Raw genomic sequence first — 17,986 nt, 5'->3', positions numbered from 1 at the left:
AGGACTGTAGTAATAAAGTCTCACTTGGAGGCTGCATCTCTGCTTGGCATAGGCCCAGGCATGCACACTATGTCAGACTGCTGAAAAACCATGGGGAAGAAACAGAAATAGTCATCTTTCCTACGCAAGTGCCTCAGGCATTCTCTCCATCACACCAAACAAGGAGACACAACATCTCCAGTCACAGCTTTGCTGGATTTAGTGCAGGTACGGGACATTTTTCTGTGCTCTTTCAGTCATGCAGCAACTAAGAGTTTCATTACGGTAACGTATCAAATTTCTACCACAATTAGCTTTATTTGCTCTTAGTTCTCGTTCCCAAAAGGCACACTAGATACTAAAATAGAGAAGACTGGTCTAAAATAAAACATTAACTCTTATTGACTGAATAATTTTCTCATTTGACAGTGAAACAAATGCAAACTATGTGAAGTTAAACAGTAATGACTTTTCTGTAAAACTTCTAGTAAATGAACGTTGGTGCTGTTAATTGCTATTAATTCTAGATTAGTCATAATTTGTAGTATAGACTGTTGCAGTACTTTTCACCAAAAATGCATGAAACTCAGCCATGCTCTGTTTCCTATTAGTGTCATCTCTCATAGAGCTGGGGGCACACACAAACCGGAGGCATCTGTTACACACTGAATGGGGCACTGCATGCTTCTCCGGTTCAGGCAGACAGTGAGCGGGGGTAGGCTGCTGAGGAAAGCAATGCACACATTTCAGTCTCACTGTGCCTCTTATCCCCTTTCAGCTCCACTGAGGATTGCCAGAATGCCCTTGCCTTTGCATGTTGGGAATGTCAGGAGGACAAGACTGCTGTCTGTTATCACACTGCAACAAAATATTTTGAAGCAGAGGAGAGAGGAGTATTCATGCCTTCTTCCTTTCTTCTTCTCATCATGAGCAGGACTAGACACAGGCTGGTCCCTGCTCTACACAGTAATTTAAAATCAATATAATCACAGTGAACTTTGTCACCTCTGCTTCAGCTGAGTAGGTTTTTCATTTGGGTCCCTTGCCATTTTTCTCCCTGAAAATAAGTTCTTCGGTTTCTAGTCTGCCTTGAAATGAAATAAAGCCATCCTTGGCTTCAACACAGCACGTAAGCAGTCTCTCAAGAAATGCAAGACACAGAGCAAACTTCCATTATCTGCACATCCCTACGTTCAAACACAATGATTTCCATTAAATATTTAGGACGCAAATATTTATATCCAGTCAATTAAATTGAGCATTCCTTCTCCTCCAGGGAAGTCTTACCCTCCCTCAGCATAGAAGAGAGGACCAAAGTGTATTTCTATACTTACTAATAACACAGTGTCACCGACAGCTCTAAAGAAATACTTCCCACTAGATGCAAAGACCTTGGAAGCCAACATCCAAATCTAGTACAAAAACAGAAACAAAATTCTTGTTGCTAACCAACATAAATAAATCACAATCTCTGCCCCAAGGAGCTTACAGTACAAACTCCATGAGATAGTAAAGTGTGGGGGGGAAAAACCAAGGTGAACAATGTAAGAGATCTGTTCCACAGGTGTACCTTCACTCTGGCATACAGGCAACTGGCAAGTCTGACAGAGCAATACTCTAGGAAAGAAAGTTACCAGTACCAGTCACTGGTATCTACCACCAGGCCATCGCTGTAGGTCCTAGTAGGAGGATTTACAGCTAGCATTTTGTACAGAAGAAATCACCAGCTAGACTTTGTTAATAGTGTTATCATGCACACTAATTCATACATCTCTCTCCTACAGCAAAACCTTTTTATTACAGAATTTTAAAAACCAATACTTGAATTTTAAACTTTAATATGAACTTACATTTTAAAACATTAAATTATCCAGTGAAGCGGACGTGAATGTGAAAAAAGGCCATTTCCTCCATCATTTCATTAAATTTGAAAGTACTTATTTATTTTAATAAGTCGAGATGTCCATATGCCAGGAAATTAACATCAAAGAATGTTAAATATGCCCAGTATCACTTAAAAGCCCATGGAGAATTATGCATTTTCAAAAACAGCATAACTCAGCAAAACTGCTTTCCCAGCAGTTAGTTTTTATTACTGTTTCCAATACTTGGGAAACAAAAAACCCTTAAATATGTTTACTATACTTTACAAATATCTAAAGGGTGGGTGTCAGGAGGTTTCTATAGTAGCTAGGAACAGGACAAGGGGTAATGGGATGAAGCTGGAACACAAAAAGTTCCATTTAAATATAAGAAAAAGCTATTTCACTGTTGAGGTGAGGGAGCCCTGGCACAGGCTGCCCAGAGGGGTTGTGGAGGCTCCTTCCTTGGAAGTCTTCAAGACCTGCCTGGACATGTTCCTATGCAACCTGATCTAGGTGACCCTGCTTCTGCAGGGAGGTTGGACTCGATCTCTAAAGGTCCTTTCCAACCCCTACCATTCTATGATTCTATGAATCACAGGTCCAGGCATCACACCATGACCACCTTCCCTAATTTAAGGTCTTCTGTTAATGTTGAACAAATGGTGGTCTGTCATGCACTCTTCCAAGGGCTTCTGTGCACACCTCCTTCATTAGCACCTATGATCAAGACTATGAATGGCCTCACATAGAAAGGCTGGATTTGTACTGTTTCCTCAGAACATTTATACCTGACTTAGCACAACAGGATCACTTGAACTACCCAGACGTTCTCCAGTCTTAAACACCCATCTGCTGAAACTGCAGGGACTTCCCCACAGAAGTAGGGCTTAACTGGAACATCCTCCAAAAAGCTACTCTGAGAGCCTGTAATTTTGAACAGGGTCTGTAATAGATTAGCCTAGTTTCCTAAGGAAACAAGCTTATGCATTTGAGCCTTCTATTGCATCCGGTCTACCACTTCCCCTCGTCTCCCAGAGCACTTTTGAACCTACTGGTTAACTGTGACCAAATCTGACAGACACAATATAGTCTCAGATTTCGTGAAGTGCAAGTGTCACCACAGAGAACAGTGGCAGGGAGCACAACTCAAAGCCACAAAAGGAGTCCAAAGCTTCTTATAGGCACGGGAGACTTTTCACAGGAATATTAAACACTTCGCTGCTCACACAGATACAGAATTCTGGGTTCTTTAAGCAGCAGAGAAAGGATGCTCTTAGTACCTTCTCCAGCTCACAGACCTCACCTTATTACACTCAGCTTCAGTCATTCATGCATTTAACACCAAGCTATCTCTTGGGTGGCTTGTACAAAATTAAGGTAGAGGCAACTTTTCTGTGTTTGCACTAAGAGCAATTAAATTCTGTAGACATCTAGGGAGCCCTTGTGCAATATAAACAGCAACTGAACTAACTATATATACCGAATCCTTCTTTAGAAAAGTCACTTTCAATTCTCTCTGCAAAGTTATCTTCATATAGCAAATTCCCTGCCTTAGAGATCAGCACATGATAAGACTGTATCATGCAGATAAGTGTCTCAATTTCAAGTCTTCAGCAACAGAAACATAAATTAAAAACATGATCTGAAGCACCACAGAAGCTTCCAAGTTGGAATCTGGAAAGTTCATGTCACCTCTGGTTAGGAGCAGACTAGCATCTGGCATGTAAAATGGCTTTTCGTACCCCGAGGGGCCAGAAGACTCCAGCAGCAGCCTGAGCCAAACTACCACATCTGAGGAACAAAAGACATCATGTAAAACTGAACGAGAAGTGATCTAAATTCTCCATGACTTCACTGCCATCGTCACCTCAGGGTAAATCTTATTTCTGTACTTGAGAAAATAACACAAACGCAAAGCAAACCACATGACACAATTCTTATTCCCAGTGCACTCACTTACACGTTCGTTCATACAGGATCTTGGCACATGGGACTGATCCCCAGAAGCAGAGGATGTGAAATACAGCAAAGGAGTCCTGTGAGGTCCTGATCCATCACAGTGCAAAAGCATGTCATCAACATTTACAGGACTTTTATCACCTCATCTCTAGCTGTGGGTGTACTATGGACGAGTTGGAATGGACACAGGAGACATTTGTTTCACGGTTACCCATACCAAAAGCAATAGGAACTGCAGTCTACATGCCAATACTCATCATCTTCAGGTATTCAATTGCAGGGACATTTCCTCTTTAGTTCATTTCTAAGGAAATTTATACACCCAGAGTTGAGAAAGTCTCGGAAGTGAGTCAGAAATAAAGAACCTCATGTGAAACAGGTCTTCCTGAGCTTTCTGGCAGCCGGACAACTTAGATGTTGGCCTGAATACACTAATTACAGCAAGGTAAAAAAAGCAGTAAGGGCCAGCTTCACAGACCTGAGTTCAATCCTATGCTCAGTCACACTTGAGTAATCTGAGACAAGGCACACAGCCTCTCTCTGTGCCCTCCTGGTCTTTACAATTGTGATCACAAGATGACCATACCTCATAGCTATACTAGTACAGATGTGTATCTGCCTACATGCCTGCAAGGCTGCAATCCTATAGCAGTGTGGAGAAAATATGCATGAAGTAAGACTGCATCTGAAGGGAAATGTATGGGAGGAAGGGCTTACATCAGCCATGGGTGGAACAGATTGGCTTTCGTTAAACTTGGCAGTACTGTTTGAAAGACAACAGGCAGGACTTAGATGGAGAAAGACAGAAGGTCTAATAGTCATGGCAGCAAAGATTCCTTTGGTGGAAGAGTTGCTTGTTGATCAAGTCAGTCTGCTTCAGTATTTGTAAAGCACTTGTATATCTCAAAGATATCTCACCCTACCATAAGAGCTGTGTGAGTCAGTGATGCCCACAAGTCCTTCCTATGTCAGCTCAAGTTGCAGTCTTCTTATCTCTGCAACAGGGACACAGGGCTCCTAATCCTATGTGAATTAATTTAGTCATCTCATTAACTGTCCTGAAAACACTATCAGCCCACAAGCCCACTCACCTCACAATGAGGTACTGTTAAGAGATGGGAGTGGGTGGAAACATATACTTAGGAAACATTCACTCAGGGTTCAATTGAATTAAACCCACTAGCTTTCCCAGCTCTACAAAAACAGAAGTTGATACTCAGGTTCTCGGTACAGCTTGACATTACTTTTATACCACAGAGCAACATACCTCTCCAATAAATCATTCCAGTGCCAACAGTCTCCCTCGGATAGGAAGGCTACAGAGATGACCCTTAAGGGTTCAGAGGAGAGTTAAAAACATTTCCAGAAAGTCATTCAAGTGCTGTTTAAAGATGTAATTTATATGCACAGCTCTGCACTCCATTGCAGGATTTCATATTTTTTTAATTTGATGGTTAAAAGTGTGCCCATCCAACTCTTTGGGCACTTGCAGTCATCAATAAAAAACTTTGTAATTTAGAGCCAAATGTTCAGTGTACTGAATAGGAAAAGGACATCTTACTCAGGCCCAACATTGCCCCAATCCCACTGGAAAAAGCTGAAAGCACCAAACAGACCAAGAGCTTCAACAAAACAGCCAGCACAGTTCAGTTTGCTGCTGAAAGGAGAATTAAGCTCCAATGGTTAGAACACTTCCAGGAAGGCCTCCTGTTAACTCCAAAGCTTCACCACACCTGTGCTACTGACATGGTCTCCCCCAAGAAGAGGCAGTCTCCAAGGCAACCAAGATCTCTTCAATTAGCATTTGATAAGGTTGGATGTGTGGTCTAACAAACAGTCCACAGCACTGGCACTGGGGCTGAATTTCCAACTGCTGTACACCACATGGGGTATATCAAAGAAGTTACTTAAACTGCCCTATCCTTCACTTCCCACCATGTAAACACACCTGCCTCTGAGACAGTACCAGAATTAGAACTCCCTCAACTGCTAAGCACTCCTACTGCAGTAGCAAAGGACACCTCAGAACATCCACAGATGAGACTCTCTAACTCTGTCTTTCTCTAGTACACATGTGACATCCAACACAGAAGAAATGCAGGTCATGTCTACCACCTATGGCAGACATTGATCCTCCACTACTCCACAGCACTGGGTGGGAATGCCCTGCCAGCAGCCCACCACAGCCTTCAACAAGGGAGCCCAGCAGGACAAGGGTACTCTTGCAGGCAGGGGCTGCTTTTTCAAGGATCACGATGACTAAAACTGCACATGTTCAATGCCACATTCTGCAAGATGGAGACATCTTCCAGGCAAGAGTATAGGATGGGGCATTTCCTGGGGTAGAGACAGTGAGAAGATGATCTTCTGAACAGTGGCTGACAAAGTAGCCATCTGACATAGCAAAAACAATAGAAACAGTTCTACATCTACTATATCAACTGCAGTAGTGGCCTTGCTCAGCCCTTTCGTACAAAGGCTCCACTTATATCCTGCAAGTAGAATTCTGATTCCTTCCTTGATTATTTCATGCTTGGACTATTGCAATAATGTTTGTGCCAAACTACTTTTTTTTTTTTTAATCTACACACTACAAGGCTATTGAGAGCTTTCTGAGCTTCCCTGCTTGTTTTGTCAATGCAGTATCCTTGCTGTTCACTTTTTTCCCCATTGTTAGTCTCCTATATGCCTTCTGTTACATATGAAATCAAGATTGGAAGTTCAATGTACTACTGCAATCATTCAAGAACCTCAAGGCAACAGCAGGCTTCAACCTTCTTTATATTCTTCAGTTCATTTGCTGAGCTTGTATCACAGCTGCTACCCAAATCCTCCATCTTTCTTTTGTATGTTTAAAAATGTAGGTGTTTCTCATGTTTTCATGTCTAAACAGTTTGAAATATTTTACACTATTTCCTATTTCAGTGCCTAGAAATCAGCTAAACTGACAACTTTTTGCTGCACTTCAGCACACTTTCAGTTTTATGAAACAGTACACTGGTTGTTGTCATTCCAGAGGTTTTCTACAATCGTCTCAGTGTTCACACTGAAAGAAAATGCAACAAAAAGCACAGTACGTTTGAAGAAGTGAGAGGTTCCCCCTCCCTAGCAGAGGCAGCTCTTTGTGCTTCCTTGTTTCAGCATAGATAGTCAGAGCTGTGATTACAGCAATGCAAAGCAAAAATACTTTGATGTAGTGTTAGAACAACCGTATTTGAAGCTCTGAAGACTTCATCTAGCATCTGTTCTAGTTACTTGATACTTTTGTGCCACGGTAGGGAAAAACTTGGTGAAAGAAGGAAAGTTGAGGGAACGGCTGGTTCTTTGCACCTCTCATATTTAAGCTTCTCAAAGCTGTACATCTGCCCATGGCCTATACACTCAAAAACAATACAAAAGATTCAGAGCATTAAAAAAAAAAAAAATCACATATTTGCTTTAATATATTTAAGTAATGAAAAACAATCAACTTCCTGAAAGAACCTTGCCAAAAAAATTAACAAGGCAATTTCACCATAATCATGTCCAACATTTAAAAACTCAATCAACCATTTCATTATAGACTGGATACCAGGACTGACTGTGACAGTACTTGGAATAAACTGTAAGTGTAGCACATGAGAAAAGGTGGCAGGAATAGAAAGTAAACAGTATTAATGGTATTCAATAAGGAAATCGTGTCTGTGTCTAAGTAGAAACTAAATTACTATCTGAGGTTTTCTTAGCAGATTATTTAGAAACTTGCCAATAGACAAACAAAGTAAATGACAAGACTCTCAATCAGAGCTGTGTTCCCCAGCAAAATGGCTTAGCAAAAATGATACAGACTACTTGGACTGCTTCTGGCAAGGCTGGCTCTCCTTAGAGGGCTCCTATGTTAAATACTCCACACAAACACATGATTGTGAATTCCTTATTCATGCTAGCTTATGGTCAGGAAGATGTATCCTGTTCTCAGGGATAGGGAGCTGAAAACTTATTTCTTCATTCTCATAACAAAACCAAAAGGTAGTATTTCATGTTTGTTACTTCCCAACATAGAACAGCTAAAGAAAGATAAAAAGCATTCTCCTTGACATCCTCCTAGTAAGTACACATTTGATACAGATTCTGTAGACAAGTGTATGTCTAGTGCACAATTGTACAGTGCCTAGTTCACAGGCATGAAGACTCATGACCCACTACTGTCAAGAATACAAATAATCAAAATATGCAAATGGTATTTCCTGTTTATTTGAGAAAACCCACAGCAGTATATAATTTGCTTTAGCTGTGCACATTCAAAACGAGGGTTCATGTTTAGACAGTCACAGCAAACTCTCAAGCTATGGTTTTCCATGTTTCTCTTATGAGACAGTGTAGCACTAATGCCTGTAACAACTGTTACTCTAGTAAGATTGCACTTGCAAGTGAATGCATCACAGCTGGTTTCAGCAGGGTTCAGTGAAAACTATCATGCATCTCTGACGAATGCACATAAGATATACAAAAGCTTAGTTTACTGATCAGATCGGATATTAATGAGATGATTTCTCCTCATTCTCTCGGCTTAATTCTTCTTTAGAATATCAGAACCTGCTCATTTTGACTATCCTGCATTTAAAGGACCTGAGTACTCCTACAGCAGAGCTGTAACCATGCACCTGATGTGCCAGAGATTCAGTCAATATCAAGGATTTATTATTCTGAGGGACAGAAAGAGTGAAATACTGACCACAGCAAATAGGCCATTAGTTACCTCTGAGTTCAATAACTCTTGATGCTTTCCTTACTATGTGCTGATTATTTCCTGTCCAACCCACATTAGCGGCTTATTAAATGAGAACAATCTAAGCAAAGAGAGAAATTCACACATTCACAGAGGACATGACCAAGTTACATTTCATCACAGTTAACACCATTTGCTATTCTTTCAGGAAATAACCTTGTACTGATCTTTCCTGTTTTAATGCCAGCAATTGCTTTTGAGAATACCACTCAATTCTTATATTCACCACTGGTTTTATTTTAAATAATAGCATCTTAAAGCACAGCAATAATTGCCTAAATGTTGTAGGCCAAAGCATTCGCACACTGATAGTGTCCACTAGCATGACAGCATGGCCACAGTTCCTACTCTTAATGGACACTTTTCCCCACTCACAGGGTCATCTCTACGCTTGTAAAGTCTATTTTTCTTCTATTAACTTCCACTAATGTTCATGGTAGTTGTGCAGAATCTTGGAGAGAAAGGAACCAACGTGTTAGACAGAAAAAAACGTCAGTAAGGATGCCCATAAAGAACAGAAGCATCCTAAGTAGCACTAATTTCCACACAGAAAGTGAGATTGAAGGTACAAAGAGCAAAGAGATGCCTTGAATAATACACTGTAAAATTACAGAGAAGAAAACCAACTGTATGCATTTCCTACATAGAATTCTCTCAACAAAGTCACAGTCAAATAACCAAGGAAAAAGACAGCATATACATCTTTGACCAGTGTCTGCTTTTTTGTTCTGAGAGACCCAAATGGTTTTGATTACTTAATAAAGTACTCCTTGCATGAGTCAGCTTGCAACACTGAGGCTGACCAGCAGAACAGCCATCAAGAGAGCCAGGTACAGCAGCCCAACAGTGCCAGCATCACTGTTCAACTCCAGTGATAAAAGCACCATGGCCTAAAATATCCTGACCCAAGCCAGATCTGCCTCACATTCCACACCCATTGATCACATATGTTAATACTGGGAATTATTACAGATCACATCTTATACTTGAAGACTCCAAGAGGAGTTTCCAGATTTTAGTAACAGGGTAAGGAGTATCATTTCCCCATAGCCACTTCTGGTTTTCCAGTCTCATTGGTACATTAATTTTACATAAAACCTTTTCATAAAACACAAGATATGAGTAAGTATAGGCTCTCCAGAGCTACTACCACTTAAGATACAAGCATCTGTGTCAGCATCTCATACTGTAATCTCCTTCTGAAGTCCTGACCCTCTCACTACCCATTTTTTGGGCTACTGCACAGAAAAATAGGGTCTGCTCAGGTCACCAGCAAAACATTCTCTGCACTGACGGATGTGACACTTGACACTGAGAGGCATCTTTAAATGTCTGGAGTACAAGTAGCAAGGGAGGGCCAGTCAGAAAGCCCATGATCTGGTAGATGTTTCAATTGCATATTTCTGTAGGATTTCTTTTCAAGTTCTGCTGTGTTTTTTGGTTTTTTTAAAACCTGTTTATATATTCACAAAAATATTTCCACATTTGAACTAGTGTCTGTTGCAATTATTAGTATTAGAAACATACTGATTTCTATGGCAATTATAAGGATGTGCTAAAAATGACTTCAAACTTCTCCATTCAGTGGTTAGCCTAACAGAAAGGATTATTATGAGAAGAAAAGACTGCCTCGAAGCACATTCGGGATCCAAAGCTTCTTGCTTTGACTAGGCTGCGCTGATTCCAAATTCCTGCTGAATTGCAAGTAATGAGGCCAGTCACAATTTAGGAAGTCTTTAGCAAACCATAAAACATGATCATGGAATAAATACTTGGCCAAAACATACATGAATACACGCATACAGAGAAGTCCCCCTAGAAACATTGATTCTGCTTCCTGAAAAATCCTTAAAGGACATGTAGACCTCAGCCTCTGTTCAGTCTTGCAGTTCCTATTTAAAGACAAGTTAGTCTTCTGTTTTCAGTGTTTGCTCACTTCTGAATTTGGTTTAAAGAGCTGCTAGCACAGACTTAACGAAGTTTCTTCTGAAAGGCTGATTGTATTTCCTTCTGTCTTTTGACATAAACCATTTTAAATGGGCCTTCTTCATTTAATTATCCAGTCTTTATTTTTGTGAGTTTTACTTCTGAACTGGAATAAATGTTATTGTCAGAATCGTGTCTGTAGACAACAGGCTTATTTTATAAGGCTTAAAAACCCTTTCCTTTACAATGAGAGTGTGAAGCAAGAGATCCGTGGTACTCTGTGGTACTCCGTGGCTTTTTCTAGGGCACATGCAATAGGACCATAGGGCACTCAAATCCACTGGGTCCTGCTGCAGGGACATCTAGGTACGTAGGTGCCTTATACAAATGTTACAGACTTGAGGGTTGTCTAACTCCCGATCAATAGCTGAATTTTATCCTCTCTAAGCTCTTGTGCCTGAGAGGACCAATATTCCCAGGCATGCCATAGATTGCTCACAAAACCAGGGAAATTTCTCATCTCTAGAGTTTACATCAGCTCCTGGACCATTCACCTTCCACACTAACACAGTTACCTACAGGCTACAGAGGAATTACTCTAAAAGCACAGTATGAGACAGATATATCCTGTAGAAGATAAAGACTTAAGAGTGCTCTGCAATACAGTTGTGCCCTTTTTCCAGCTCCAGGCAGGAAAACCACAGCTATCTGGCAGCTTTCAGACCTCTCCAACCCCACCTCAGGATTTATTACAGAACACTTAAGCCCCAAAATACAAAAGCTGTGCAAGCAGGCAGGCACGGCCATAAATGTAGAGAGGCCTCTGCTGCTATAAATCAGTACAGCTCAATTGAAATCGATATAAAGCCACAGTTCAGCCTAACGTAGGCCCAGCAGACACATGGGTGTGCTGGTCAGAACTGGGGTTCAACAGATGGCTGTCCACTGACGCCTGGCAGAAGCTGTCCTGGTCTTATTTTCTCCAGCTGACAAACACCCTTAAAAGAAACTCCAGATTCACCAGCACATAATCTAGTGTAACTTTCTTCCCTGCCCCTAATTGCTGGGGCTGGGCCAGCAGATGTTGTACAACTAACTGGAGAGAAGCTGATCTAACCATTTGAGGATAGGGAAGGGAAGCAGCCTACCAGAAAATGTCTGTAAAAAAGCTTAAAAACCATTGACATAGGCTAATTGCTTACTGCAGAGTAAAGTTTCCACTCTCTGTAGGCTCATTTGATGTAAACTTCCTAGTCATGTCCAAAACCCTACCCGCAGGACAAACGCTGTTAGTACATAAACTGCTTGGCCAAGCCCTGGCTCAAAGTTCCTGGGAAATATTTTGGGGAATGAGGAAGCAAGGATAAAGAAACAGATAATATGATCATCCTCCTCACTGTGCTCAGCTAGAAACAAACATCTGCCTGGCAGCTGGGCTCTGCCACCCACCATTTATTCCCATCTTACACCTAAACATAGAAGCAAGGCATTTGCATTACCTCTGGTCCCCTCAGTGAGCAAATACGCAAAAAAGACATCAGATAAGAAAGGCTGAACTGGCTGAACATCCCACAAAGAGCTGAAAGGAACCATGTGGGAGGAGGAAAGAGAAAAACTAGAGAAACTCCTACATATAAAAAGCCATGACAAAGCAGCAGCCTGTAGAAACATCCAATTTATAGAAGAACACAAGGATCCTCTCCCCACCTAATTGCTCATCTTCATTTCCACCCCTTCTCAGGGAGATGTTGGCAATACTGAGAGTCCTGCATGCTGGGAAATTCTTTTAGCAATAACCATGTAATTCCCCATTCTCTACCCGCCTTTTCCCTCTGACACAGCACAAATTGTCACCTGCATCTCAGCATTCACACTCAGCACACAGCCCTGCTCCTTTTGCTCTCTGTGGGGGTCAGCAAGGTAGAGGTGCTCCTCCTTGGCAAAGGAGGACACCAGATCTCCATCCACTTCCAGGATGGGCTTGCTCAGATGCAGTGTATGCACCAATCATACATGAGGCCAAGCACTAACTCAGCTGTTTGCTCACATCTGTATTTCATGTCATGAAACTTTTGGTGAAGACACAGGGTCTGGAGTTGCAACACTTGATCCTAAACCACATTTCCCTGGAATGGCATTTCAAGTCACTGTTCAAACAGTGGCCTGGCAAAGCATTCTGAGAAAGTGATATTATATCCTCTCCTGGTTTCTTGACAAGTGCTGGTAAATATATCATTTCCACCTCTTAATTTACTCCTTTTATCATCAATAGTGACACAAAGGTTCTAATTAGACAGTGCTAATCAGGTAGAATGGCATGTGGCTGACAGCTGAGAAGTGACTTTCTGTTCTCTGGAAAACACATGGGCTATTTTCTTATGGAAGCAGGAGATTTATCAATAGATAAAGATGTGAAACCCAAAACGGTAATGTATAATTACACACCAGGACCACAAACTTTATTTTGACATAAATCTGAAGATTCGTGGGTGGTAAAAGCCTTTTTGAGGGAGGGACAAGTGATACTACTCAAAGGCAGAACAACATCACCACCAAAACAGAACTAGGAAAACTGTCCATGCATAAACTGCTGTGTGATGGGGTTGTGGGTTTTTGTTCCTCTGTTCATTTGTTGGGAGTCATTTTTGTTCCACTCATCCTCACCCTCTATCACCCCATTTTTTTTTTTTAATACCAGAACTGCTAAAAAAAAAATTCAAGTCCAGTAACTAAAGCACAGTTTTGACACATATGACAACAGAATAATTCCACTAATGTTTATCTTCTTTACAATACCTTCATTTAACTACCTATATATTCTAAATATATTCTTCACTAACAGAAATAGACCCACCAAGTAGCACTTAAATTGTAATATTTTACACAAGACAGCAGAGAGGAACAAGACTTTCATTCCAACACACATTTTTTCCTCTATTTGCTTATGTCTCTTCTTTATGAGTTCAGGGGCTTAAAATATATAAAAAAAGTTATTTTAACTGCAACAAGGAAGTATATCTCGTGGCAATATTTATCCATCTGCTGATGTCAAAGTGAATGAAAAGTGGCCATTTGTCCTACATTACTAAAATGTTTACACTTATTTATGTGACCTCATCTGCAAATGAGATAGATTGTATTTAGAGATCTAATAAAGAAAACTTGTGACATCTGGTATTTTGTGTATTAACGGAAAAAAAACCCCTCTAAGCTTACCTATAATCATTTCTTTCCAATGAAATTTATGGTTTGTATAAAAGACAGGAGTTGGCAGTCAAAAACAAACATTTGCCTGTTTATCTGGTATCAGTATTCAGATGACTTAGAAAGTAATATTTTTCATTTGGCTAAAACTAGGCCTGCACAACATTGCTCTTGGATGAGCACCAGATGTTTGAAGTGCATCTCAGGTCTTCCAAAACATCCCGCACAAGTTCATTCTGATACTTGAAATATTCATACAAACTTAATAAACGTTAGGCATTTTTGCAGAGAGTCAACATTGCTATTAACACAATTTCCAGTTGTTGGAGGTTTTTTTAACAACTTCAAAGACAAACTTGGAGTTTTCTAGACTTGAGCTCAACATCAAACCAGACATGAAAGGCATCATTCTACACTATATTTTGATTTGTGGCATTTCAAAATTGTTCAGACACATCGGGTTTGCCTTCTTTTTTTCCATTCAATCTGGTCACAGATATGGATGTTTGCATTTTTCCTAGAAGGCTTGACAGGGTAAGCAAATGGTAACCTTGGGAATGTACTGATTGGACAGTAAAGAACAGCTTGTGTGAATATGCCTTTTCAAGGCTGTGTTAAGAAACAAATGTAGGACAGAGAAGTAGCAGAGTAATAAGGCAAATCCTGCAGGCAAATGGCAGGAGTGCAAGAAAAGTGAGGATGCGTGTAGGGGGAGTTTGCAAGAAGACAGTGTGTAAAAGTGACTTAAAATATTTCATAGTGTAGTAGCAACAAAAAGCTAGGAAATATTTCATGTTTCAGTCCTCTGAAGAAGTCAACTCACCCGAGTATGCCCAGTAAGGATCCCCCGAAGCTTTTCGCCTTCGTATTTGCACAGAACTACCATGTCTGTTTTCATGCAGAGAGCCAACATAACCTTCAGTCAAAGCTGGAAAGAGAAGAGGCGAGAATTGTTAGGAAAGTGGTATTTACTCCCTGAAGTTTACACTGTGAAGCTTTAATCTTTGCTGAGCGGAGACTACAAACTTGGCATTGCTTAAAAAAAGAAATGAACAGGAATGTTTCTCCAAGTGAAAACCCACCATGCAATGATTCACAGAAGCCAGGACTCACTGATGCCATTATTCTGATCTGGCTCATGCCTGCCTAACTCCAGTAATTTCCATAAGGAAATTCTGACACATACAAGTAAACAAGGATGAGGCATGACATATGACCAAACTTTCCCCAGCTTACTGGGGAAAGACAGCTTACTAGTGACTACCAAAGAACTAATTGTAATTCAACACAAAAATTATCGAGATCCTTAAAAGAACACAGATGTGGGTGGAACACGGCGGTAACTGCACCTATTTTAAATCATATCTGAAAGTCTCATGTTGAACAGTTCCACTCACGACCAAAGCAGTGTGTAGCCTACAGATCTGAGCCCACAGCACACTGGGTAACAGTCTCAACATGAGCAAGGCTTGAATACCATCACCTCACATGATGTACTGAAGCAAGGCAGACACATAACACTGCCTTCTAGCCAGAGGAAGGTTGTGAATGTCAGACAAAATACCCAGTGGGCAATATCAAAATGCTTTATGACATAAAAGGGATAAGTCACTAATAAATAAATTTCTTTTAAACTTGACAAGCTAAAAGGAATTAAATTCAGCAATCAAAACAGGAAAAAAGCATCCTACACAGTAACCCAGGATTCTTCTTTTCTGCCTCAATACTTTTCTTTTTGTAAAAGAACACAGATTCCATGAGGACATGGCTCATTTTGGGTTTTTATGTGCACATTTTGCTTATTGTTTCTGCACATCGGACTAAACCACACTGGAGGTGTGTGAATTCACACATGTCAGTAAACAAGTCTGTAATAAATTCAGCTACCTTCCTCAGAGCACCACAGCTAAAAACTTTTGTGCTATAGTAAAAGTACACAAACGAAAAAATCCCAACCCTTAGATCTGCAGATGTGGAATGTGAAGAACAAGTGTTCACCAACTGGCTTTATGGAAATTTAAGTTCAAACCACTTATTTGATCAGTAAGAAAGTAGCTGAATAATTCAAATCAAAACTTTAGAAAGCCATGTAAAGCACTGCTATCCATACACAGTCACCAAACACTGTATTCCCTTCTGTTCCCAGGCTGAGTACAACTGGGCTGAAATGAAGTTTGTAACAGGACTGCACTCAACATCAAGCACCAGTTACTCACAATTCAGCTCTCTTATCCTTTAAAAGAGGTCCTGGTTGACACCTCTCCATATCACAGCAGCTGAGAGCATGCTGTGTCCAAGGGCTATCCATGTATGCTAAATAGATCTATACACAACCTCCACTCTGCAGATTTTGGAATCCTGAAGTGGTAGGAAAACTCAAGCAGTTTCAGGAAAGGCATAACAGGTTTGTCCCTGCCAAATTTTCTCCTGTGTTAGCAAAGGTACTAATTGTGCAATTTATTACGACGAGTCTCTGATTTGAATGAGTTTCCCAGATTTCTTGGCAACTCTTTAAATGCTAATTCACTCCAGGCTATGAACTAGAAACACTAGAACATCATCATGCTACAAGGATTTATAGGCAATACTGTATCACACCTTATTTTCCTCTTCTGATTTACCCTAATATGTCTACCTGGTTAGGAGGCAACATTTCAACAGGAAAGAACAGGTAAGGGATGAGATCTAAACTGGGAAAAACAAACAGAACAACCAAAACTGAGCAAAGATCAGACACCATTTTCCAAAGGAAGAAAACATAAAACTAGCAGAATTGAGGAAAAAATGGACTAACTATTCACTTAATCACATTTGCTGAGAAATACACCTAAAACTCCTCCTCATTACAAAATGAAAGACAACAGCAGTTTTCTTCCAGAATCCTCTACATAGAGGAGACAAATAGTTGTGGGGGTTTTGTCATCCAAAAAAATTGATTCCTGTAGGCAGAAGGCAGGCCAGTAGCATTCCAACCTACACGGTTATGTGATTTCACCTTGCCTCCTGCAAGGAATGAGGTATTCCTGCAAGTGTCTGCTCAGTGAGCCCTTCTGTGTGCCCTACCACCAGAAGAAACAAATTATATATAAATTACTGGTGTTTGTTAAAGGTAAAAAGGCTCCAACTCAGGGTGATCTGAAGTTGTAAACCCCTTTGCACTCCTAGCCTGAATGGTTAAAAAGCCACATGGCAACCATAGTATGGCCATGAATCATACCATTGATTTTCAGTATCCTCTGTGCAGAAAATTAAATTATGCAAATCCAAGCCTTTATGAATGCCTAACTTTAATGTGAAATTGAACATTTGCCTCAGTCAGCATCTTATTTATGCAATTAAAAACCTGGCATTCTTGTGAAATTATGCAGTTTCAGTTTTCTGCATAGACACTTAATAGATTTGTACATTTATCTATACTTATAAATGGTGAAGAGCCATGCTGTACACAAATTATTTCCATCAAAAAGGATGTTGCCAACCAAGAGAGGAGCTCAAGTTATTTGTCAAGAGAGCTGTGGGAAGGAACTTGCTTGTTATACTGCTAATACTTCTGTAGGACTGAAAAAGAAACAAATGGGAACATCTTGTTCTAAATAAAACCCTGCATCAGTGTTAGGCAGCCCAGCAGTAATGTCAATAGTCCCCTTACAAACATGCAATAATTCAGTAGTCATTAGCAATGTAGAGAAGATATACATTCACTGGATAGCTGCAGAAACTCTGGGAAAAGGATGATAGGTCAAGATCTCTGGCTGTGCTGTGAACTGAAAAGGTAATGGTCTGTCTCTGAAAAATCATGACACCAGCTTCTTCCCTCAGCTGTGTCAGTTCTCAGGACAGACATGCAATTCTGCATGGGGCCACACAATACTCCCAGAAAACACTGTGGGAACAAACAGCTATTGTTGGCAATATCTTCTACTGGCAAAGTCATCAGGAAACCACAGACTCAATCTCATGGTGCTTTTGTTCTGTGGTGTCAACTTGGGTCACTTGACTCTCTCATACAGGAGAAGGGGAAGGTAGTGAACAGAGCATACAGGGTCCTTTCAGGTAAGTTTGTAAGAATCAAAGCATTCAAGTAAAGTCTTTCTTCTTTTTTAAAATGCTTTTATATATCAAAGCCACTTTGTTTCAGGCAGAATCATGACTTCTTCCAGATTTAGAGGGGCTGAGGATGTACCTTCCAACCAAAACAACTTGAACCCACCAAGAAGAATTTAAGAGGCATCTCAATTTTGCTGAATCTGCGTCTTTCACTGAAAACACAAAGCTAAAATGTGTT

The 17,986-nt window shown here is 40.5% G+C and overlaps 1 protein-coding gene across 1 annotated transcript in view; it reads right to left on the bottom strand.

Annotated features, from left to right (window-relative positions):
- PTPRG (protein tyrosine phosphatase receptor type G) overlaps positions 1–17,986 on the bottom strand; it is a 407,362-nt gene that overhangs the window by 302,447 nt on the left and 86,929 nt on the right. Inside the window, exon 2 of the mRNA XM_062008042.1 lies at positions 14,525–14,629. Coding sequence (XP_061864026.1) covers positions 14,525–14,629 — 105 coding nt within the window. The remainder of the gene's footprint in view (positions 1–14,524; positions 14,630–17,986) is intronic.

The sequence above is a fragment of the Colius striatus genome, chromosome 15, assembly GCF_028858725.1.
Source record: "Colius striatus isolate bColStr4 chromosome 15, bColStr4.1.hap1, whole genome shotgun sequence".
Lineage (NCBI taxonomy): Eukaryota > Metazoa > Chordata > Aves > Coliiformes > Coliidae > Colius > Colius striatus.
The sequence above is the reverse complement of the archived record's forward strand: the minus strand, read 5'-3'. Positions and strand labels throughout refer to the sequence as shown.